Source organism: Oryctolagus cuniculus, chromosome 12 (assembly GCF_051225735.1).
Source record: "Oryctolagus cuniculus isolate XC-2025 breed Fujian yellow rabbit chromosome 12, ASM5122573v1, whole genome shotgun sequence".
NCBI lineage: Eukaryota > Metazoa > Chordata > Mammalia > Lagomorpha > Leporidae > Oryctolagus > Oryctolagus cuniculus.
In genome coordinates, this window is record NC_142878.1 from 26,264,599 (window position 1) to 26,285,410 (window position 20,812).

The window sequence follows — 20,812 nt, forward strand, 5'->3', positions numbered from 1 at the left end:
GAAGTCTGTTCAAGTTCTTTGGGTGTTTTGAAATAAAATAGACTCAAATTCTGGGAATGTGGAAGTGGGGGCCATGTTTTTGATTTTCAGCCAGTTGTTTCTGTTTCTTGTTTTTTTAAAATAAGGCCGTGGATGAATTTTATTCCAAGATAGAAGGTCAGAAAATTGATTTAAAAGCGTTACAACAGGTATGGCATTATTACAAACACTTCTGTTAAACTGTCTGGGCTTCAAATGATTTGATGGGTGGAAGCTGCTTTAGGGTAGGAGTGGGCAGCCTTATACAGGTAGTATGGGAAGTACTGTGGGAACTCTGATTTTTTGGTTTATGGTAAGTGCTGAGGGAGTTCTCATCATTTAAAAGTAAAAAAACCCTCACGTTATTCAATCAGTTTATCAGATCCTCTCTAAAAAGGGAAATATGGTAAAAAGAGGAGGCCTGTATTTAAACCCTACTATGACTTGATTTATTAAAACAACCCAAAGCTTCTCAAACTTTTTTGTTGAACGAATGCAGTTTTCAGGAGATTTTAAATAGGCCAGAAAAGGAGAAGTTTTTTCTGTGCAAATAAATTTGTTTGCTTATCAGTAAACTCTATTTTAAAAAATGAACCTTAAAACTAGATCTTTAATATGGTTTCCATGTTGCGTGACCACACAAGGAGGTACTTTTAAGCGCATTTGACCATGTTTTCAGAGCATCTGCTGTAGAAGTTTCACAGATTAGAAGTAGTCATTGTTGATTTGAAGGGGATTTGATTCTCAAAAAATGCTAATAAATCTTTAAATGTGTGTGCAAAAATTTCACATTATGTGATATGTATACAAAGATTTCAAAATATGTGATTCTCTAACCCTCAGTTTAAAGAAATTAGTAATAGCTGGGGCCAGCACTGTGGCTCAGTGGGTTAACGTCCTGGCCTGAACCACTGGCATCCCATATGGGTGAGGGTTCGAGACCCGGCTGCTCCACTTCCCATCCAGCTCTCTGCTATGGCCTGGGAAAAGAATAGCAGATGGCCCAAGTCCTTGGGTCCCTGCACCCGCGTGGGAGACGTGGAAGAAGCTCCTGGCTTTGTATCGGTGCAGCTCCGGTCATTGCGGCCAGTTGGGGAGTGAACCATCGGATGGAAGACCTTTCTCTCTCTCTCTGCCTCGCCTCTCTGTAACTCTGACTTTCGAATAAATAAATCTTTTTTTTTTTTTTAAAGAAATTAGTAATAGCACAATTTCAAATAAGTTTGAACAGTACAACTTCAGAGCAGGTGGGTTAAATGAATTACTTAATAGAAATACCACATCACAGCTGCTTTTTGGCTGGTGAACAGACATCTAGCATCAACCCTGAACTCCCAAGTTTTTTATGTGCTGATTTATTTTGGTAATCATTGTAGTTTTTTGTTTTCTAAAGATTTATTTTTTTGAAAGTCAGAGTTACAGAGAGGGAAAGAGAGAAGTCTTCTATCCACTGGTTCATTTCCTAAATGGCCGCAGTGGTGGGAGCTGGGCTAATCCAAAGTCAGGAGCCAGGAGCTGCTTCTGGGTCTCCCATGCGGTTACAGGGGCCCAAGGACTTAGGCCATGTTCTGCTGCTTTCCCAAGCAATAGCAGATAGCTGGATTAGAAGTGGAGCAGCTGGGTCATGAACTGGCGCCCATATGGGATGCCAGCACTGCAGGCAGTGGCCTTACCTGCTTTGCCACAGCACCAGCCCCGTGGATTCTTTTAATAGTCATCATTCTTTTTTTTTTTTTTTTAAAGATTTATTTATTTGAGAGTTACATAGAAGAATAGAGAGAGAGAGAGAGAGAGGGAGGGATGGAGGGAGGGAGAGAGGGGGAGAGAGGGAGAGAGAGAGAGAGGTCTTCCATCCACTGGTTCACTCCCCAATTGGCTGCAACAGCTGGAGCTGTGCCAGTCTGAAGCCAGGAGCTTACTCCGGGTCTCCCATGTGGGTGCAGGGGCCCAAAGACTTGGGCCATCTTCTGCTGCTTTCCCAGGCCATAGCAGAAAGCTGTATCGGAAGTGGAGCAGCTGGAACATGAACCGGCGCCCATATGGGATGCCAGCGCTTCAGGCCAGGGTGTTAACCCGCTGCACTATAGTGCTGGTCCCCAGTCATCATTCTTATAATTTAAATCTTTTTAATATTTTGTCCAGCATTCAAATACTCATTAAGTGGTGATTCTATTTCTTGTGTTAAGAAATTTGTTCTCAAACTTATAATCTTGAAATGTAAATTAGATGATAGAAGGTTAAGTAACTACTATGAGTCTGTGTATTGTTAATGTAAGGAAAACAGTGTTCTGTAAAGTAATGGAAATAATGCTGGGTAACATAAAAGCAGTAATAAAATACAAAGCTGTTTTATAATTGGTGCTGTTTAAAAATTCAGTCCCCCAAAGTTTACTTTTAGGCCTTAAGAAAAAATGTCTTAAATTCTTCTAGTTCAATAATGCCAAGCACAGTAGAGACATACCTTACATACAGCGTAATCTGAAATGAAAAATACCTTCCTATACAGGGAATGGAAGGGAGGTGGATAGGAGAGGTAATTTTGAATGAAACACTTTGGACTATGAGAACTTCAGCTAGCTTCATAACAACATGGAGTGCAGATAAGGAGGGGGTCAAATGGTGAGTTTCGAGAGAAGACAGAGAAGGTGCCACAAGATAGAGGAAGTGTGGCCGGTGCCGCAGCTCACTAGGCTAATCCTCTGCTTGTGGCACCAGTACACCGGGTTCTAGTCCCGGTTGGGGTGCCAGATCCTGTCCCGGTTGCTCCTCTTCCAGTCCAGCTCTCTGCTGTGGCCTGGGAAGGCAGTGGAGGATGGCCCAAGTGCTTGGGCCCCTGTACCCACGTGGGAGACCAGGAGGAAGCACCTGGCTCCTGGCTTCAAGCCGGCCATAGTGGCCATTTGGGGGGTGAACCAACAGAAGGAAGACCTTTCTCTCTTTCTTTCTCTCTCACTGTCTATAAGTCTGTCTCTGTCTCTCTCTCTCACTAACTCTGCCTGGCAAAAAAAAAAAAAAAAAGGAAGAAATCTAACTTTCTAAAAATGTTTTTCGTCAAAAAGGAAAAACAAGCATTGAAGAAATTAGATAATGTCCGAAAAGATCATGAAAACAGATTAGAAGCTCTTCAGCAGGCTCAGGTATTACATTTAAATTTTTCAGATGCTTTTTCAAAAATGGTAACTGGCATTATAGTAAATATGGTTCATTTGTTTCTTAAGGAAATAGACAAACTGAAAGGAGAGCTCATAGAAATGAACCTGCAAATAGTTGACAGAGCTATTCAGGTGGTTCGAAGTGCTTTAGCCAACCAGATAGACTGGACGGAGATTGGGTTAATTGTGAAAGAAGCGCAAGCTCAAGGAGACCCTGTTGCAAGTGCAATCAAAGAATTAAAACTACACACAAATCATGTTACAATGCTGCTAAGGTAAGTTCAAATTCTTTTCTTTATATTTGGAAATATAAGCTCAAAAATAGAGAAAAATTAGATGCAAACTTTACTGTAAACCTTTTGCAATTTCATTGAGAAAATAACTGAAAATTAAAGTGATGTCATTGACATTAGTGAAATACTATTGAATATTTTTAATAGAAATCCATACTTATTATCAGAGGAGGAAGATGACGACGTTGATGGTGATGTCACTGTTGAGAAAAATGAAAATGAACCACTAAAAGGAAAAAAGAAAAAGCAGAAGAATAAGCAACTGCAGAAGCCTCAGAAAAACAAGCCATTACTCGTTGATGTGGATCTTAGCTTGTCAGCATATGCCAATGCCAAGAAGTAAGTCAGTGTACACATTTCAGGCAAAGTGGTATCTGTTGTAAATCTATTTATTATAAGGATATTATGAAAAATAGTTATTTTACCTGGGTGAGAGTACATCAAAACATTTGTGGGAAAATGAAATTAAAGGATCAGTTTATTTTGGTGCAAGAAAATCTTTAACTAAAAATAGGTTTTTTTATATAATAAGCATTTTTCATGAACTTTTTGAAGACCCCTTCAAATATACTTCTTTTGGATGAAAATACTTTTTAGATTTAAGTTTTTCCCAAAAAAGTTGTTTTATTTGGAAGACAGGGAGCAAGCTGGGGTTGAGGGGGAGGGGAGACAGACAGATCTTCCACCTGCTGGTTCACTCCCCAAAAGGCTGCATCAGTCGCAGTTGGGGCAAGCCGAAGCCAGGAACCAGAAGTTTCATCTGGATCTCTCATGTGGATGCAGGGGCCTAAGCACTTGGGCCATCTGCTGCTGCTTTCCCCAGGCACAGTGGCAGGGAGCTGAATCAAAGTAGAGCAGCTGGGACTGAAACTAGCACCCAAATGGGAAGCCGATGCTTAATTCACCGTGCCCCTTAAATTTCATTTTGTCTATTATGAAACTTACATGATGTGAAGGTCTGTAAAATCAGAAATAAATGGAAAAAGCAATGAGTAAAGATTTTACTTGAAATTTAATAAAATTTTTTTTTAGGTATTATGATCACAAAAGATACGCTGCTAAGAAAACACAAAAGACTGTTGAAGCTGCTGAGAAGGTACTAATGTTTATTAGAATAAATACTGACTGCTTTAATATAATGGGCTATTATTTCAGTTTAGATGAGGTTTTTCAAATTTAATGTATTTCTTTTTCACAAACCTGTTCCTCCCCCTGTCTTTCCCGTCTCAGTATGTAGCATCTTCTTTTTTGTCTGCTCAAGCTGAAAATGTTGCAAACCTGCAAACTCTCATAAATTAGATCCAGTCTAATCCTTTAAGGTAAACCAGAATCTGGCTAGTTCTGAGCATTCCACTGGTTGGGCCTCTGTCATCTGTGTTCACATGGACTGTAACAGTAGCCATTTAAAAAAAAAAGTTATTTATTTGTAAGTTGGAGTTAGAGAAGGAGAGGAAGAGGCAGAGAGAGAGAGATGGTCCATCAAACTAGTTCACTCCCCAAATGGTTGCAATGGGCGGGGCAGGGCCAGGCTGAAACCAGGAGCCAGGAACTTCATCTCAGTCTCCCATGTGGGTTCAGGGGCTTTCCCCGGGTGTATTAGCAGGGAACTGGATCAGAACTGGAGCAGCCGGGATTCATACCTGCCTGCTATGCCATATGGGATGCCAGTGCTGCAGGCTGGGGCTTTAACTCGCTGTGCCACAGCGCTGGCTCCTCCACCACAATCTGATTGTCCTTAAAACAGTGATTTGTGCTGGGCTCTCGGGGCTTTTGCACCTTGCTGTTTTTTTTTTACATGGAATACTTTTGCTTCAGATTTTCATCTCTTCCCTCAGAATTCACTCCTTTTCATTCATGTATTTACTTAAAAAGACCATTAGAGAAGCCTTTCTTGACCACTCTTAATTAAAAATAATATGTATCTTTCTGTTTTTCTTTAAAAATCCCTGGTGGAATTCACTGTTGTATCCACAGCTTCTAGTGTAGAACCTGGTACATGATAGACAGTCAGTATCTGGCTAATGCACAATGCATTTCTTAATTTATGGACTTTGAGAAAATATTTGCATACATCAAATCTTTTACTTAAATTATTTTAGTATTTATGATAAAAAATATAAATTTTTCATTTTCTTTCAGTATGCATATTTATATGTGTAGATACTGCTATTTTGTGATACTCTAAAAACTGCTTCTTGTCCCATCATTTACTTTGGTGATATTTAAGTAAATTTGCAGCTAATTATATTTAAAAATCTTTTATTGTGAATAGGCATTCAAATCAGCTGAAAAGAAAACAAAGCAAACCTTAAAAGAAGTTCAAACAGTTACCTCAATTCAAAAAGCAAGAAAAGTGTATTGGTAAGTTTCCTACTATTTTTTTTTTTAAGATTTATTTTATTTAGTTGATAGAGTTACAGAGAGAGGTGGAGCTAGAGAGAAAGAGTGGTCTTCCATCCGCTGGTTCACTCCCCAAATGACCGCAACAGCCAGAACTGAGCTGATGCGAAGCCAGGAACCAGGAACTTCCTCCGGGTCTCCCATGCCTGTGCAGGGGCCCAAGGACTTGGGCCATCTTATACTGCTTCCCTAGACCATAGCAGAGAGCTGGATCAGAAGTGGAGCAGCTGGGACATGAACCGCTGCCCATATGGGATGCTGGCACTGCAGGCTGGGGCTTAACCTGGTCCTGTCCTACCTTTTTTAAGTTAGTTTTTGTTTCTATAAAAATTATGCATGCATATTTTTAAATAAAAGCAATTCTGCTGGGGCTGGCGCCATGGTTCACTTGGTTAATCCTCTGCCTGTGGCACAGCCATCCCATATGGGTGCCGGGATCTAGTCCCGGTTGTTCCTCTTCCTGTCCAGCTCTCTGCTGTGGGCCGGGAGTGCAGTGGAGGATGGCCCAAGTGCTTGGGCCCTGCACCCGCATGGGAGACCAGGAGGAAGCACCTGGCTCCTGGCTTCGGATCAGCGCAGCGCGGACTGTGGCAGCCGTTTAGGGTATGAACCAACGGAAAGAAGACCTTTGTCTCTGTCTCTCTCTCTCTCCCTATCTATAACTCTACCTGTCAAATAAATAAATAAATAAAAAGAAAAGCAGTTCTGTAAAACTTGTTACAAAATTCAGTAGCCCTGAAATTCTTCACCTTTTTTTTTTTTTTTTTTTTTTAATATGGGCTCAGGTTCTAGTCCCGGCTGCTCCTCTTCCCATCCAGCTCTCTGCTACGGCCTGGGAAGGCAACAGAAGATGGTCCAAGTCCTTGGGCCCCTGCTCCCAAGTAGAAGACCCAGAGGAAGTTCCTGGCTCCTGGCTTTGGATCAGCACAGCCCCGGCCATTGCGGCCATCTGGGGAGTGAGCCATCGGATGGAAGACCTCTCTCTCTCTGCCTGTCCTCTCTCTGTGTAACTCTGACTTTCAAATAAATAAATAAATCTTTAAAAAAATATATATATATATATTTGCTTATTTGAAAGGCAGAGAGAGAGAGGTAGAGTCAGAGAGATCTTCTGTCCGCTGGTTCACTCCTCCAGATGGCCACAAAGGCCAGGACTGTTTGAGCTTGAAGCCAAGAAGCAAAACCTTCTTTAGGGCTTCCCATGTGGGTGTTAGTGACCTAAGCACTTGTGTCATCTGCTGCTGCTTTCCTTGACACATTAGCAGGGAGCTGGACTGAAAATAGAGCAGCTGGGAGCTTAATCCACCATGCCACAGTGCCAGCCCGTAAATTCCTCGCCCTTATTCCCATTGCCTGTCTCCTAAGGAAATTCCTTTTAGTTTTTTTGGATGATTCTTTTGTGTTTACCTCTCTTCCTGTTAGTAATATGCTTATATTGCTGCCTCTTAATTAATTTATTTTTTAAATTCTTATTTGAAAAGCAGTTATGGAGAGGCAGAGGCAGAGAGAGAGAGAGCGAGAGAGGTCTTCCATCTGCTGGTTCACTCCCCACTCCTACTCAAGCTGCATGGATCTGAAGTCAGGGGCCAGAGGCTTCTTCTGGGTCCCCCACGTTGGGTGCAGGGGCCCAAGGACTTGAACCATCTTCCACTGCCTTCCCAGGTCACAGCAGAGAGCTGGATCAGAAGTGCGGCAGCCGGGACTCAAACTGGCACCCATATGGGATGCTGGCACTGCAGGCAGCAGCCTCACCCACTAAGCCTCAGCGCCGGTCCTTCTTAATTTCTTCCTTCCTTCCTTCCTTCCTTCCTTCCTTCCTTCCTTCCTTCCTTCCTTCCTTCCTTCCTTCCTTCCTTCCTATTTATTTATTTATTTATTTATTTATTTATTTATTTATCTGAGAGGCAGAGTTACAGACATAGAGAGGGAGAGACAGAAAGAGATGCCTTCCATCCACTGGTTCCTCAGATGTCTGCAGTGGCCCGAGTTGGGTCGATCTGAAACCAGGAGCTGGGTCTCCTACATGGGTGCGGGAGCAATTGGGCTGTATTCTACTGTTTTCCAGGCCATAAACAGAGCTGGATCTGAAGAGGGGCAGCCAGGACTCGAACCAGTGGCCATATGGGATGCTGGTGCCACAGGTGGAGGTTTAACCTACTATGCCACAGCACCGCCCCTGTATTGCTGCTGCTTAATGTTTCTGTTTTACAGTCTTTATTGATTTCCCACTGTGGAAGATATTACTCTTTTTCCACTTGTGTTCTATTACAAACTCACATGGGTATGACAGGCAGTGATAGAGACAAAGGGAGCGACAGAGAAAGAGATCTTCATCTGTTGGTTTATTCCCTAAATGGCTGCAGTGGCCAGGGCTGGGCCAATCTAAAGTCAGGAGCATAGAAACTCCATCCAGGTTTCCCACATGGATGCCAGGGGCCCAAGTACTTGGGCCATCTTCTGGTGCCATCCCATGCATATTAACAGGGAACTGGATGAGGAACGGAGCAGCTGGGATTCAAACCAGTGCTCTGATTAGGAATACTTGCAGTTACAGGCAGCAGCTTAAACTGCGTTGTATACATTTGAAATGTATGCACTCTGATGTATTTTAGTTTATCTACCCAATTTATTATTTGCTTTCTATTCCTTTTTTAAAAAAAATAAATATTTATTGAAAGAGTTACACAATGAGAAGGAGGGAGAGAGAGAGACTCTGTCCATTGGTTCACTCCCCAGATGGCCCCAAGAGACAACATAACTTGGGTTTTAAAAATTTAAGATTCATTTATTTATTTGAAAAGCTGTTACAGAGAGATGGAGAGATCATCCATTTGCTGGTTCACTCCCCAAATGGCCACAACAGCTAGGGCTGGACCAGGCTGAAGCCAGGAGTTTTATTGGGGTCTCCCATGTGAGTAGCAGGGGCTCAAGTAATTGGGCTGCTTTTCCCATGGGGTTTGCAGGGAGCCAGATCAAAAGTGGAGCCAGCTGGGACACAAACCGGCACCCATATAGGATGCCGGCATCACAAGCGGTGGCTGTACGCACTGTGCTACAATGCCAGTACCAAGTCCTATTTTTAAAAAAGGTGTATTTACTGTATTATTTAAAAGGTGGAGTTATAGAGAGAGAAGGAGAGAGAGCTTTCATCTGCTGGTTCTTGCCCCAAATGGCTGCAAAAGCCAGGGCTGGGCCATGCTGAAACTAGGAGCCTAGGATTCCATCCATGTCTGCCCCGTGGATTCAGGAGCCCAAGCAGTTGGGCCATCTGCTGCTGCTTTCCCAGGTGCGTTAGCAGGGAACTGGATTGGGTGCAGAGTGGCCAGTCCTTGAACTGATACGGGATGCTGGCATTGCAGGCAACAGTTTAACCCTTAACTCCCTGTACCACGGCACCCACCCCTTGTGCCATTTATTGTGTATTCTTTTGTCTTCCTCATTACCCTCTTTAAATTGTTTCCTCAAAAGGCAGAGACAGAGGTACATCTCCCATCCACTGGGTCCCTCTCCAAATGTTCACAACAGCCAGCAATCTGAGTGAGAGACTGAGAGTCAGTGAGATCTTCTATTTGCTAGTTCATTCTCATTGCGCCACAATGCTGGCAACAACTATAATCTTTCAATTTATAGATTAAATCATATACAGGGGGCTGGCATTGTGGTACAGTGGGTTAAGCTGCTGCCTACCATGCTGGCATCCCATTTGAGTACCGGTTCAAGTACCAGCTGCTTCACTTCTGATCCAGCTCCCTGATAATGTGCCTGGGAAAGCAGCAGAAGGTGGTCCAAGTACTTGAGCCCCTGCCACCTATGTGGGAGATCTGAATGAAGTTCCAGGCTCCTGGCTTTGGCTTGATCCAGTCCTGACCATAGGGGCCATTTGGGGAGTGATGGAAAGATCTCTCTCTCCTTCTCTCTCTAACAGCTTTTCAAACAAATGAATAAATCTTTGAAAAAACCATATACAAGATTATTTCTGTACTTACATGATGTAGGAGGTGTTTGTGTTCACCTATATTGCAGTTTTCAAAATTTCTAAAACCCAAGTTATTTTTCCTGAGAAGTTATGATTTTACCCTTCTGAAGACAATTTTTTGTCTTTTATATTTTAAAAAATGTAAAGTATATCATAGGTAAATATTGATTATGTTGGTTAATTGAGAACTGAGTAGTCAAACAATTTTGCTTTCTTATCAGTGGTCCAAAGCCTTTCTAGTGCCCCACTGAAAGAAGGCTAAAACTAACGTGGTATTTTATACTTAGCACTTTATGTAATTCGTTGTTATATTATCTTTGAGTCTAAGAAGGCTGTCTCTGTGGAATAAGGGGATAACTTTTTAAAGATGTAGAATTTAATTTCTTCTAAAAATGAGTTAAGAAAATCACATTAAGTATGTTACAGGTTTTTATTAAAATTCAGCTTGATACCTTCTGGAAGAATTAAGCTATCTTAGTCAAGTTACCTGTACCTACACAAACAGAGCTGATGTTTGGCTCAGCTATTAAAAGTTTTGCCACTTGGAATGCCTGTATCCCATGTTGGAATGCCTGGGTTCTAGTCCTGGGTCCACTTCCTATCCAACTTTCTGCTAATGCAGACCCTGGGAGACAGCAATTGACTGTTCAAGTACTAGTGTCTCTGCCACCCATGTAGGAGCCCACGTTGAGTTCCTGGCTTCTGGATTAGCCTGGTTCATTCCAAGCTATTGTGGGTATTGTAGAGTGAACCAGTGGATTAAGATTAGTTGATTGATCAAAATTTTCTTTGTGTGTCTGTGTGTCTGTGTGTGTGTGTGCGCGCAAAACCTACAGAGGCACAGTGGCTCCCTGTTTGTAAAAGGTGTGTGAATTCAGATAGCTGTAATGAAAAAGAAATGTTAACTTTGCTTTCTTTCAATTTGGTAGGTTTGAAAAGTTTCTGTGGTTCATTAGCTCAGAGAACTATCTAATTATAGGTGGACGAGATCAGCAGCAGAACGAAATAATTGTGAAAAGATACTTGACAACAGGTAAGTAGAATTAAAATTCTAAAGAATTTTCATTTAAATGATTGGATCAGTTACATGAACACTGGGAATTTATTTTCATCTTATCCTCTTCTGTTTGATTTAATGAGTGGAAGGATTTAACAGTTTATGATTTGTTGAATGTGCTTTGACACATAATTCTCCTCTTAAGTGAATGTTCCTCAAGTTATGTTGCTGAGCTAATTCTCAGTCTTCTGCTACATTAATAAAATAGCTTTCAGTCTTCCAAAAGCATTGTAGGTCATATTGTTAAAAGCTTAACTTTTCATTGCTGAAGTTTGCAACCATTTTTCACATTTAGAAATAGGACTTCTGAAAGTGTCTTTTCTTATTGATTTTTAAGGAGACATTTATGTACATGCTGATCTTCATGGAGCTACCAGTTGTGTAATTAAGAATCCAACAGGTAATATATTTCTCTTATTCAGAATTTTACTTCCTTTCCTTAAAATACATTTAGTGTAATGATAAGGCTAAAATCAGTAGAGATAAAGGAGAATGTAATGATAAAAGGATGACTCCATTAACAGGCTGTAACCATGAGAAGCATATATGTACCCAACAACCCTTGATGTGAAGCAAAACCTGACAGAATTGCAAGGAGAAATAAAAACCTTTAAAATAATATTTGGAGACTTTCAGTCCTGAATGTAATAAGTAGACACAATATCTATAAGGAAACAGAAGACCTAGACAACACTTTACACTAACTAGATCTAACAGAAATTTGTAAGCACTGTACCTATCAGCAGCAGACTATTCTCAAGTGCTTATGGAACATTCTCTGGGATAGCATATGATAGTCTATAAAACAAGTCTCAATACATATAAAACAAATGAAATCATATGAAGATTTTGACCATAATGGAGTGAAATTAGAAACCAGTAGAAGAAAATTTGGAGAATTCCTAAATGTGACATCTTGGTTGCTTCTAGTTTTTGGCAGTTACGAATAAAATTGCTGTAAATGTCTGTATGTAGCTTTTCTTTTTTTTTATTTTAAAGATTTATTTATTTATTTGAAAGTCAGAGTTACACACAGAGAGAAGGAGAGGCAGAGAGAGAGAGAGAGAGAGAGAGAGATAGATCTTCCATTCACTGGTTCACTCCCCAGTTGGCCACGGCGCCCAGAACTGCACCAGTCCAAAGCCAGGAGCCGTGATCTTCTTCCAGGTCGCCCACGCAGGTGCAGGGGCCCAAGGATTTGGGCCATCCTCAGCTGCTTCCCCAGGCCATAGCAGATATCTGAATCAGAAGTGGAGCAGCTAGGTCTTGAACTGGCGCCCATATGGGATGCTGGCATGGCAGATGGTAGGCCCAGTCTGCCATGCCACAGTGCCAGCCCCGTGTGGGTTTTCATATGGACAGAATTTTCCAGTTAATGTGAGTTAGTATCAGAGATCAAGATTGTTGATTTCTATGTTTAGAGTAGTTTTGTAAGAAATCTTTAGACTCTTCTATTTGCATTCCTATTTGCATTCCAACAGTAATGAAAGAATTCTGTTGCTTCACAACCTTGCCACCAGTTGGTGTCAGTGATCTTGATTTTGGCCTTTTTAATAAATGTGTAGTGGCATTATCATTTTAATTTGCATTTCCATGATGACCTGTTTGTCTTCTTGTGTCTTCCTTAGTAAGGTCTCTGCCGTAACATTCGTTGTTTGTGTTCCCACTGTCGCATTCTAGTAGTTCTTTGTATATTTTGGATAACATCTGCTTTGTCTTCAGCATATATGTTCACTCAAGCTGTGGCTTATCTTTTCATAGAATAATCTTTTTAACAGTGATATTGGGGCAACTATATATCTACATGCAAAAGAATGAAGTTAGACCTTCTTCTTTACACCATTTACACCACCCACTGTACTATTTTAAAATGCTTTAAAGACCTAGGTTTTTCAAAAAGTTTTATTAATTTATTTGAAAGGCAGAGTGACAAGGGGAGCGAGAGAGATATCATCTGTTTGCTGATTCATAACCCAAATGCCTGTAATAGAGCTGGACCATGATGAAGCCAGGAGCCTGGAGCTGCTTCTGGGTCTCCCACAGGTGTGGGAGGGACCCAAGCCCTTGGACCTTTTTCCATTGCTTTCCAAGGTGCATTAACAGGATGCTATAGTGGAAGTAGCTAGGACTCAAGTTGGCACTCTAGTGCAGTCTTAAGGCATCCCAAGCATCAGCTTAACCCTCTGCACGATAGTGCATGCTTCAAGATCTAGACTTTAGAGCTGAAAGTATAAAACTGTTGGAAGAAAACAAGGTATAAATCTTCATAAGCTTGGATTATTCAGTTATTTGTTATATGATATTAAAGTCATAGGGAACCAAACAAAATAGGTAAGTAGGACTTAAAAATGAAAAACCTTTATTAAAAAGTGTTATCAAGAAAGTGAAAAGGCAACCCATAGAATAGGAGAAAATGGTTACAAATCTTACATCTGATACGGGATCAGTATCCAAAGAACACTTAAGACTTAGGGCTGGCGCTGTGGCGTAGTGGATAAAGCTGCCACCTGCAGTGCTGGCATCCCATATGGGTGCCGGTTCGAGTCCTGGCTGCTCCACTTCTGATCCAGTTCTCTGCTATGGGCTAGTGAAGCAGTACAAGATAGCCTGAGTTGGGGCCAGCGCCAAGGCTCACTTGGTTTATCCTCCGCCTGCAGCGCCGGCATCCCATATGGGCACTGGGTTCTAGTCCCAGTTGCTCCTTTTCCAGTCCAGCTCTCTGCTGTGGCCCAGGAAGGCAGTGGAGGATGGCCAAGTCCTTGCACCCCTGCACCCACATGGGAGATGTGAGCATCTCCACCAGGAGGAAGCACCTGGCTCCTGGCTTTGGATCAGCTGGGTTGGCGTGGCTCCGGCGTGGCGGCCATTTGGAGGGTGAACCAATGGAAGGAAGACCTTTGTCTCTGTCTCTCTCTCTCTCACTGTCTAACTCTATCCGTCAAATTAAAAAAAAAAAAAAAAGGCCCAAGTCTTTGGGCCCCTGCACCCATGTGGGAGACCCAGAAGAAGCTCCTGGCTCCTGGCTTCAGATTGGCTCAGCTCCGGCTGTTGTGGCCATCTGGGGAGTGAACCAGCAGATGGAAAACCTCTCTCTCTCTCTGCCTGTGCCTCTCTGTAACTCTGATTTTCAAGTAAACAAATAAAATATTTTAATAAAAAATAAACACTTAAGACTCGAAAGAGAAATAACAACATTTAAAAATGAACAAAGGCTACGCTGTGGCATAGCAGGTAAAAGCCGCCGCCTACAGTGCCAGTATCCCATATGGGCACTAGTTTGAATCCCAGCTGCTCCACTTCTGATCCAGCTCTCTGCTGTGGCCTGGGAAAGCAGTAGAAAATGGCCCAAGTCCTTGGGTCCCTGCACCCTTTGGGAGACCTGGAGGAGGCTTCTGGCTCCTGGTTTTGGATCAGCCTAGCCAGTTGGGAAGTGAACTAGTGGATGGAAGACCTCTCTCTCTCTATCTGCCTCTCCTTCTTCTCTATGTGTTACTTTGACTTTCAAATAAGTAAAATAAATCTTTTAAAAAATAAAAACAAAACAAAAAAATAAAAAAGGATTCAAGTGGACTTTTTTTTTTTTTTTTTTTTTTTTTTTTTTTAGATTATTTTATTTATTTAAAAGAGTTAGAGAGAGGGAGAGACAGAAAGATAGGTCTTCCCTCCTCTGGTTCACTCCCCAGATGGCTTCAATGGCTGGAGTTGAGCCAGGCTGGAGCCAGGAGCCAGGAGCTTCATCTGGGTTTCCCACATGGGTGAAGGCCCAAGCACTTGGGCCATCATTTGATGCTTTCCCAGGTACATTAACAGGGTGTTGGATCAGAAGTGGAACAGTACCCCCCATATGGGATGCGGCGCTGGCTTTACTTATTACGCCACGATGCTAACCTCATCAAGTGGACATTTATCCAAAGTTAGATGAATGGCCAGTAAACAAATGAAAAGATGCTCAGTATTGTCAGTTACTAGGGGGAAATGTAAATCAAAACCACATTGAAATTCTAACATACTCAATAGAATGGTTATAATGCAAAATAGATAATAAGTGTTACTAAGCATGTAGAGAAATTAGAACCCTCATATGAATTGAAAATGAGAGTTGCTATGAAGAATGGTTTGGCAGTTTGTCAGCAAATTAAACATAGTTGTGACCGCCCCCCTTTCAAATTACAGGAATATACCTAATTGTCTGTACAAAGCATGTGTGCAAACATTCACGCAGGCATTATTTATAATAGCCAAGAAAGGGGGGAAAAAACCTATGTATCCATCAGTTGATGGGTAGATAAGCAACATTGTATATATGCAGTAAAATGTATTCAGATTTTAAAAAAATTAAGTAGTTACATATGTTCTGCATGGTGGAATCTTTTTTTTTTTTAAGAAGTGTACAAGTTCTTTTTTTTTATTTATTTCATTTTATTTTTTTATTTTTTTTATTTATTTTTATTTTTTTTGACAGGCAGAGTGGACAGTGAGAGACAGAGACAGAGAGAAAGGTCTTCCTTTGCCGTTGGTTCACCCTCCAATGGCCGCCGCGGCCGGCGCGCTGCGGCCGGTGCACCGTGCTGATCCGATGGCAGGAGCCAGGAGCCAGGTGCTTTTCCTGGTCTCCCATGGGGTGCAGGGCCCAAGCACCTGGGCCATCCTCCACTGCACTCCCTGGCCACAGCAGAGGGCTGGCCTGGAAGAGGGGCAACCAGGACAGAATCTGGCGCCCTGACCGGGACTAGAACCCGGTGTGCCGGCGCCGCTAGGCGGAGGATTAGCCTAGTGAGCCGCGGCGCCGGCCTATTTATTTTATTTTTGACAGGCAGAGTGGACAGTGAGAGAGAGAGACAAGAGAGAAAGGTCTTCCTTTTGCCGTTGGTTCACCCTCCAATGGCCGCCACAGCCGGTGTGCTGTGGCCTGCGCATCGCGCTGATCCGAAGCCAGGAACCAGGTGCTTCTCCTGGTCTCCCATGTGGGTGCAGGGCCCAAGCACTTGGGCCATCCTCCACTGCACTCCCAGGCCACAGCAGAGAGCTGGCCTGGAAGAGGGGCAACCAGACAGAATCCGGGCCCTGACCGGGGACTAGAACCCGGTGTGCCGGCGCCGCAAGGCGGAGGATTAGCCTATTGAGCCATGGCGCCGGCCGGAATCTTGAAAACATTAGACTAAGTGAAAGAAGGCAAATAAGGAAGGCTGCATATTATTCTGTTTATACTAAATGTCCAAACCAGGCAAATCCTTAGAGACAGGAAATAGGTTACTGATTCCTATGGGAAAATGAGGAATGACTACTAATACATACAGGGTTTCAGTTTGGGGATATTGAAAAATGTTCTGGCATTATGTAGTGTTAATGGTTACATGGCTTTATGAATAGACTAAAAACCATTATATACTTCAAAAGGGTGAATTTTATGGTGTATGAATTATCTCATTTTTAAAAATACTTGAAATCTCTTTGTAAGGCCCTTATTAACGTGGTCTCATTTTGATGTTTCCAGCAGTCTATATTCTGGAAGCTGTCAAACTTTAAATAGATTTTTCTGAATTGTGCTTTCTTAAATGAAGTTAGAATTATTGACTTCTAAGTGTGAGGATATTTCTTCTCGGACTTATTTTATTTACAAAGGTCATCTGAAAGTCTGTCATGTAAAAATATTTTTAATAAAAATAGTAATATTTTATACTGTTGAAGTAAAAATGGTGGTATTAGTATTTAAAATATAAAATGATTGAACCTGTTATCTGCATCTGCATATGATTTTCATATCTTGTTCTATAGAAAGTCTGTTCTTTGGAGTTAAGGCATTGTAGCATTGTAATTACAGGAGAACCCATTCCACCAAGGACCTTGACTGAAGCTGGGACAATGGCGCTTTGCTACAGTGCTGCCTGGGATGCACGAGTTATCACTAGTGCTTGGTGGGTGTACCATCATCAGGTAATAAGGGCTGTGGTCCTTTTTCTTTTTTTCTTTTCTTTTCTTTTTTTTTTTTTTAATTTTTTGACAGGCAGAGTGGACAGTGAGATAGAGAGAGACAGAGAGAAAGGTCTTCCTTTTGCCATTGGTTCACCCTCCAATGGCCGCTGCGGCCAGCGCACCGCGCTGATCTGATGGCAGGAGCCAGGTACTTCTCCTGGTCTCCCATGGGGTGAAGGGCCCAAGCACTTGGGCCATCCTCCACTGCACTCCCTGGCCACAGCAGAGAGCTGGCCTGGAAGAGGGGCAACCGGGACAGAATCCGGCGCCCCAACCGGGACTAGAACCTGGTGTGCCGGCACCGAAAGGTGGAGGATTAGCCTAGTGAGCCGCGGCGCCGGCCCCTTTTTCTTAATCTGTTAAGAGCTACTACTGTGTGCCACATTTTGAGGGTGTGGACAGACAGGTAGCAGGCTTGAGAGAGTTTACATGTTGGTGGTAATGAAAAAATATGTACACAGTGTTCAGTTGACAAAAAGCTGTACTTTTTTTTTTTTTTTTTTTTAAAGAATAGGAGAGGGAGTAATAGGGAAGTATCAAAAGAGGCCTTTCTGGGAAGGGAAGATTTGAGCAGAGACCTATATAAAGAGTGACCCTTGCAGTTATATAGGATAGTGTTCCAGTTATGACTGGCAAACTGACCTAAAACGTCTTCTCCTTTGGTTGGAATTTTCTGAATTCTCTTTTGCCTTTCCAGAAAAGTGGGTATATGCTATAGTGTTTTTTTGTGCATTTGGTTTTAGTCACTGTCCTTTGTGGTTAATGCTGGTTTTTTTGTTTGTTTGTTTTGTTTCACAAAATTATTTTAACACTATTAGAGGTGTTTATTTGGTGATCTTCATTCTGTATTTGAGTTCATGTTGCTGTTGATTTCACATTTCAAGACTTAAAATGGGTGGAGGTTATTTGGTGTTAGTGACTGAAATGCTAGTTGGGATACCGACATTCCGTATCCGATTGATTGGTTCAAGTCCTGATTCCACTCCTGATTCCAACTTCCTGCTAGTATATACCCTAGGAGACAGCATAGTAATGACTCAAGTAGTTCCTCCTCTGATAGCCATGTGGGAGACTTGGAATGAGTTCCTGGCTCCCACCTTTGGCCTGGCCCAGACTTGGATGTTGAAAGCATTTGGGGGTGAGCCAGTGTTTGGGAGTTTTGTCTTTTTGTCTGTCTACCACAAATAAATAAAATTTTAGAAAAGAATTAAAATTGATAGTAATACATTTTTACATGGTTTAGCTATATGATAGGGTAAAAAAGTTGAGTTCTATTATCATCCCTTAGATTTAGTTTCATTTTATATTTGTATTTATTATCTGCTATGCTACAATAGGTTTTTAGGGAAATAACAACACGTGGGGAATTATAACAATATCTGTATCAATAATATTATGAAAGGGGCTTTAGTTTTTTTTTGTTTGTTTGTTTTTAAAGAATTTATTTATTTTGATAGGTAGGGTTACAATCAATGAGAGGGAGAGACAGAGAGAAAGGTCTTCCCTCCGTTTGTTCATTCCCCAATGGCTGCAATGGCTGGAGCTGCACCAATCCGAAGCCAGGAGCCAGGTGCCTCCTCCTGGTCTCCATACAGGTGCAGGGGCCCAAGCACCCGGGCCATCTTCCACTGCTTTCCCAGGCCATAGCAGAGAGCTGGATTGGAAGAGGTGCAGCTGGGACTAGAAGCAGTGCCCATATGGGATACCGGTGCTGCAGGCGGAGGATTAACCATGGCTCTGGCCCCAGGAGCTTTAGTTCTTTAATGAAGAGAATTTTTTTTTATCCTTTGGTGTTTTAATAGCCATAAGTAATAAATATGCTATCAGATTTGGAGATGTCACACATGTAAAACATTTTTAAAAATACCCTAATAAGATAACTGAAATTCTGTTTTGCTGAAACAACATATGTTTTTTAAATCTGCTGTCATCTTTGTTTCCTAAAATTAAAGCTTATTTTATTTCCAAAAGAGGGAATCTCAGAAAGAATTACATTTAACAAGTTAAGGTTCAATAAATACAGCTTTATGGTAAGCCTATTAAACTATCCTTAGTTTTAGTTTTTGTTTTCTTTAAAGATTTATTTATTTATTTGAGAGGCAGAAATAGAGAGAAGGAACAAGAGAGAACAAACAGTAAGATACCTTCCATCTTTTGGTTCACTCTCCAAATGGCCACAACCATCAGGGCTGGGCAGGCCAAAGCCAGGAACCAGGAACCTCATTCAGGTTTCCCCCACGGGTGCAGGAGCCCAAGGACTTACTCCATCTTCTGCTTTTCCAGGCATATTGCAGGGAGCTGGATCGAAAATGGAACAGCTGGGACTTGAACCGGCACCCACTGGGGATGCTGGCACTGCAGGCAGAGGCTTAACCTTCTATGCCACAGTGCTGGCCCCACTATCCTTACTTTTCTCATTATCTCACACTGAAAGAAACGAGTGGACTAGTTTTGGCTGTATTCCATGGCATTTGGAAATTATTAATATAGGGAATCTTTTGTTATTTCTTTCTTTGTTACTGCCAAAGGTATCTTTCATTTTATTTCTTTTATCCATTCCTCAGTCGTAAAAGTTATTGCAGAATTACAAGCTTCTAGGGACATAGTACTGCTTATTTGAATATGACTTTACTTTTCTCTTCTTGAAAAGAATCCTTGGAATTCTTGGAAAAAAAATCCCTGATTTTTAAACTTTCATGTATTTGAAAGGCAGAGAGAGAGGGACAAATGGAAAGAGATCTCCATCTCTGGTTTACATCTGTTAGTTTACTCTGACAATGCCTGCAATGGCCAGGGCTGAGCTAGGCTGAAGCTAGGAGCCTGGAACTCCCCCTTTTTGAGTTTTCCATCTGGGTGGCAGGGACTCACCTGCTACTTTCCTGGGTGTGCATTTGCAAGAAGCTAGAAACAGAAGCAGAAGCAGAACTCTGAACTCACTCTCATATTAAATGCAGCTCTCCTGCCCCTCCAAGTATTTCTTGACATAAGAACATAACTTATTTTATATTCCTCAGGTGTCTAAAACAGCACCAACTGGAGAATATTTGACAACAGGAAGCTTCATGATAAGAGGTAATATCTTGACATGAAAAATAGCCCTAGTCTTGTTGTTGGTGTATTATGGAGACAGGTTTGAGGACCATCTACAAATACTGTCCATATAGAAAGTTATTACTCTGATTCCACATAAAAAATCTGCTATGAAATAAGGAAATTTTTACTCAGTGTAGCAAATTTAGTATTTGTCATGTCATTGCCACATATATTTTTATTGATGAGAATGTGCTTTTACATAGTTTAGTTGTAAGGGTAAAAATATATCCTGATATTTTTTTTTTAAATAACAATTAACTAGAATGTGATTCAAAAGGTAAAAACAAGTATACATATTTTTAAAATTACTGTTCTATACAGAATACTAAATATATTCTTCATGATACAGTAACAGTTAAAATAAATTTGACTATCTGTGTCAGATAATTCACGAACAAAAAGTAGAGAAAACTGATTTTTAAAAATATTAATGCACATTATTTTTTGTAGGAAAAAAGAATTTCCTTCCTCCCTCATATCTAATGATGGGGTTTAGCTTCCTCTTTAAGGTACTTTTCAGATTTTTGGTGTTTTTTGTCCCCCAATTTTCGTTAGCTTTACCCAAAATTCCATCAGTGAAAAGAAACTGTTTCTCTAGGTAGATGAGTCTTGTGTTTGGAGACATCGTGGTGAACGTAAAGTCAGAATACAGGACGAAGACATGGAGACCCTGGCGAGTTGCTCAAGTGAACTGATCTCAGAAGAAATGGAACAACTAGGTAGTCCACAAATTTTAATGAATTTGCTTGTGATGTTTCTTATTTTCTAGTTTTGCTTCTAAATCCTTACTTAGAAGATTGTATCTGTGGGGTTTATTGAAATTCCAAAACAAACCAAATCAAAATTTTTG

The 20,812-nt window shown here is 41.4% G+C and overlaps 1 protein-coding gene across 4 annotated transcripts in view; it reads left to right on the plus strand.

The window, feature by feature from the left end:
* NEMF (nuclear export mediator factor) overlaps window positions 1-20,812 on the plus strand; it is a 53,701-nt gene that overhangs the window by 18,669 nt on the left and 14,220 nt on the right. For 2 of the 4 annotated variants that reach the window (XM_089309264.1, XM_089309265.1), the window contains exons 11-22: window positions 126-188; window positions 3,078-3,155; window positions 3,237-3,445; window positions 3,611-3,802; window positions 4,496-4,559; window positions 5,736-5,824; window positions 10,769-10,872; window positions 11,234-11,296; window positions 16,718-16,830; window positions 19,884-19,941; window positions 20,413-20,471; window positions 20,561-20,681. In XM_089309264.1, coding sequence (XP_089165390.1) covers window positions 126-188; window positions 3,078-3,155; window positions 3,237-3,445; window positions 3,611-3,802; window positions 4,496-4,559; window positions 5,736-5,824; window positions 10,769-10,872; window positions 11,234-11,296; window positions 16,718-16,830; window positions 19,884-19,941; window positions 20,413-20,471; window positions 20,561-20,681 — 1,213 coding nt within the window. Of the gene's footprint in view, window positions 1-125; window positions 189-3,077; window positions 3,156-3,236; window positions 3,446-3,610; window positions 3,803-4,495; window positions 4,560-5,735; window positions 5,825-10,768; window positions 10,873-11,233; window positions 11,297-16,717; window positions 16,831-19,883; window positions 19,946-20,412; window positions 20,472-20,560; window positions 20,682-20,812 lie in introns of those variants that run through there. The other 2 variants (XR_016217341.1, XM_089309266.1) reach the window with 2 other exon arrangements.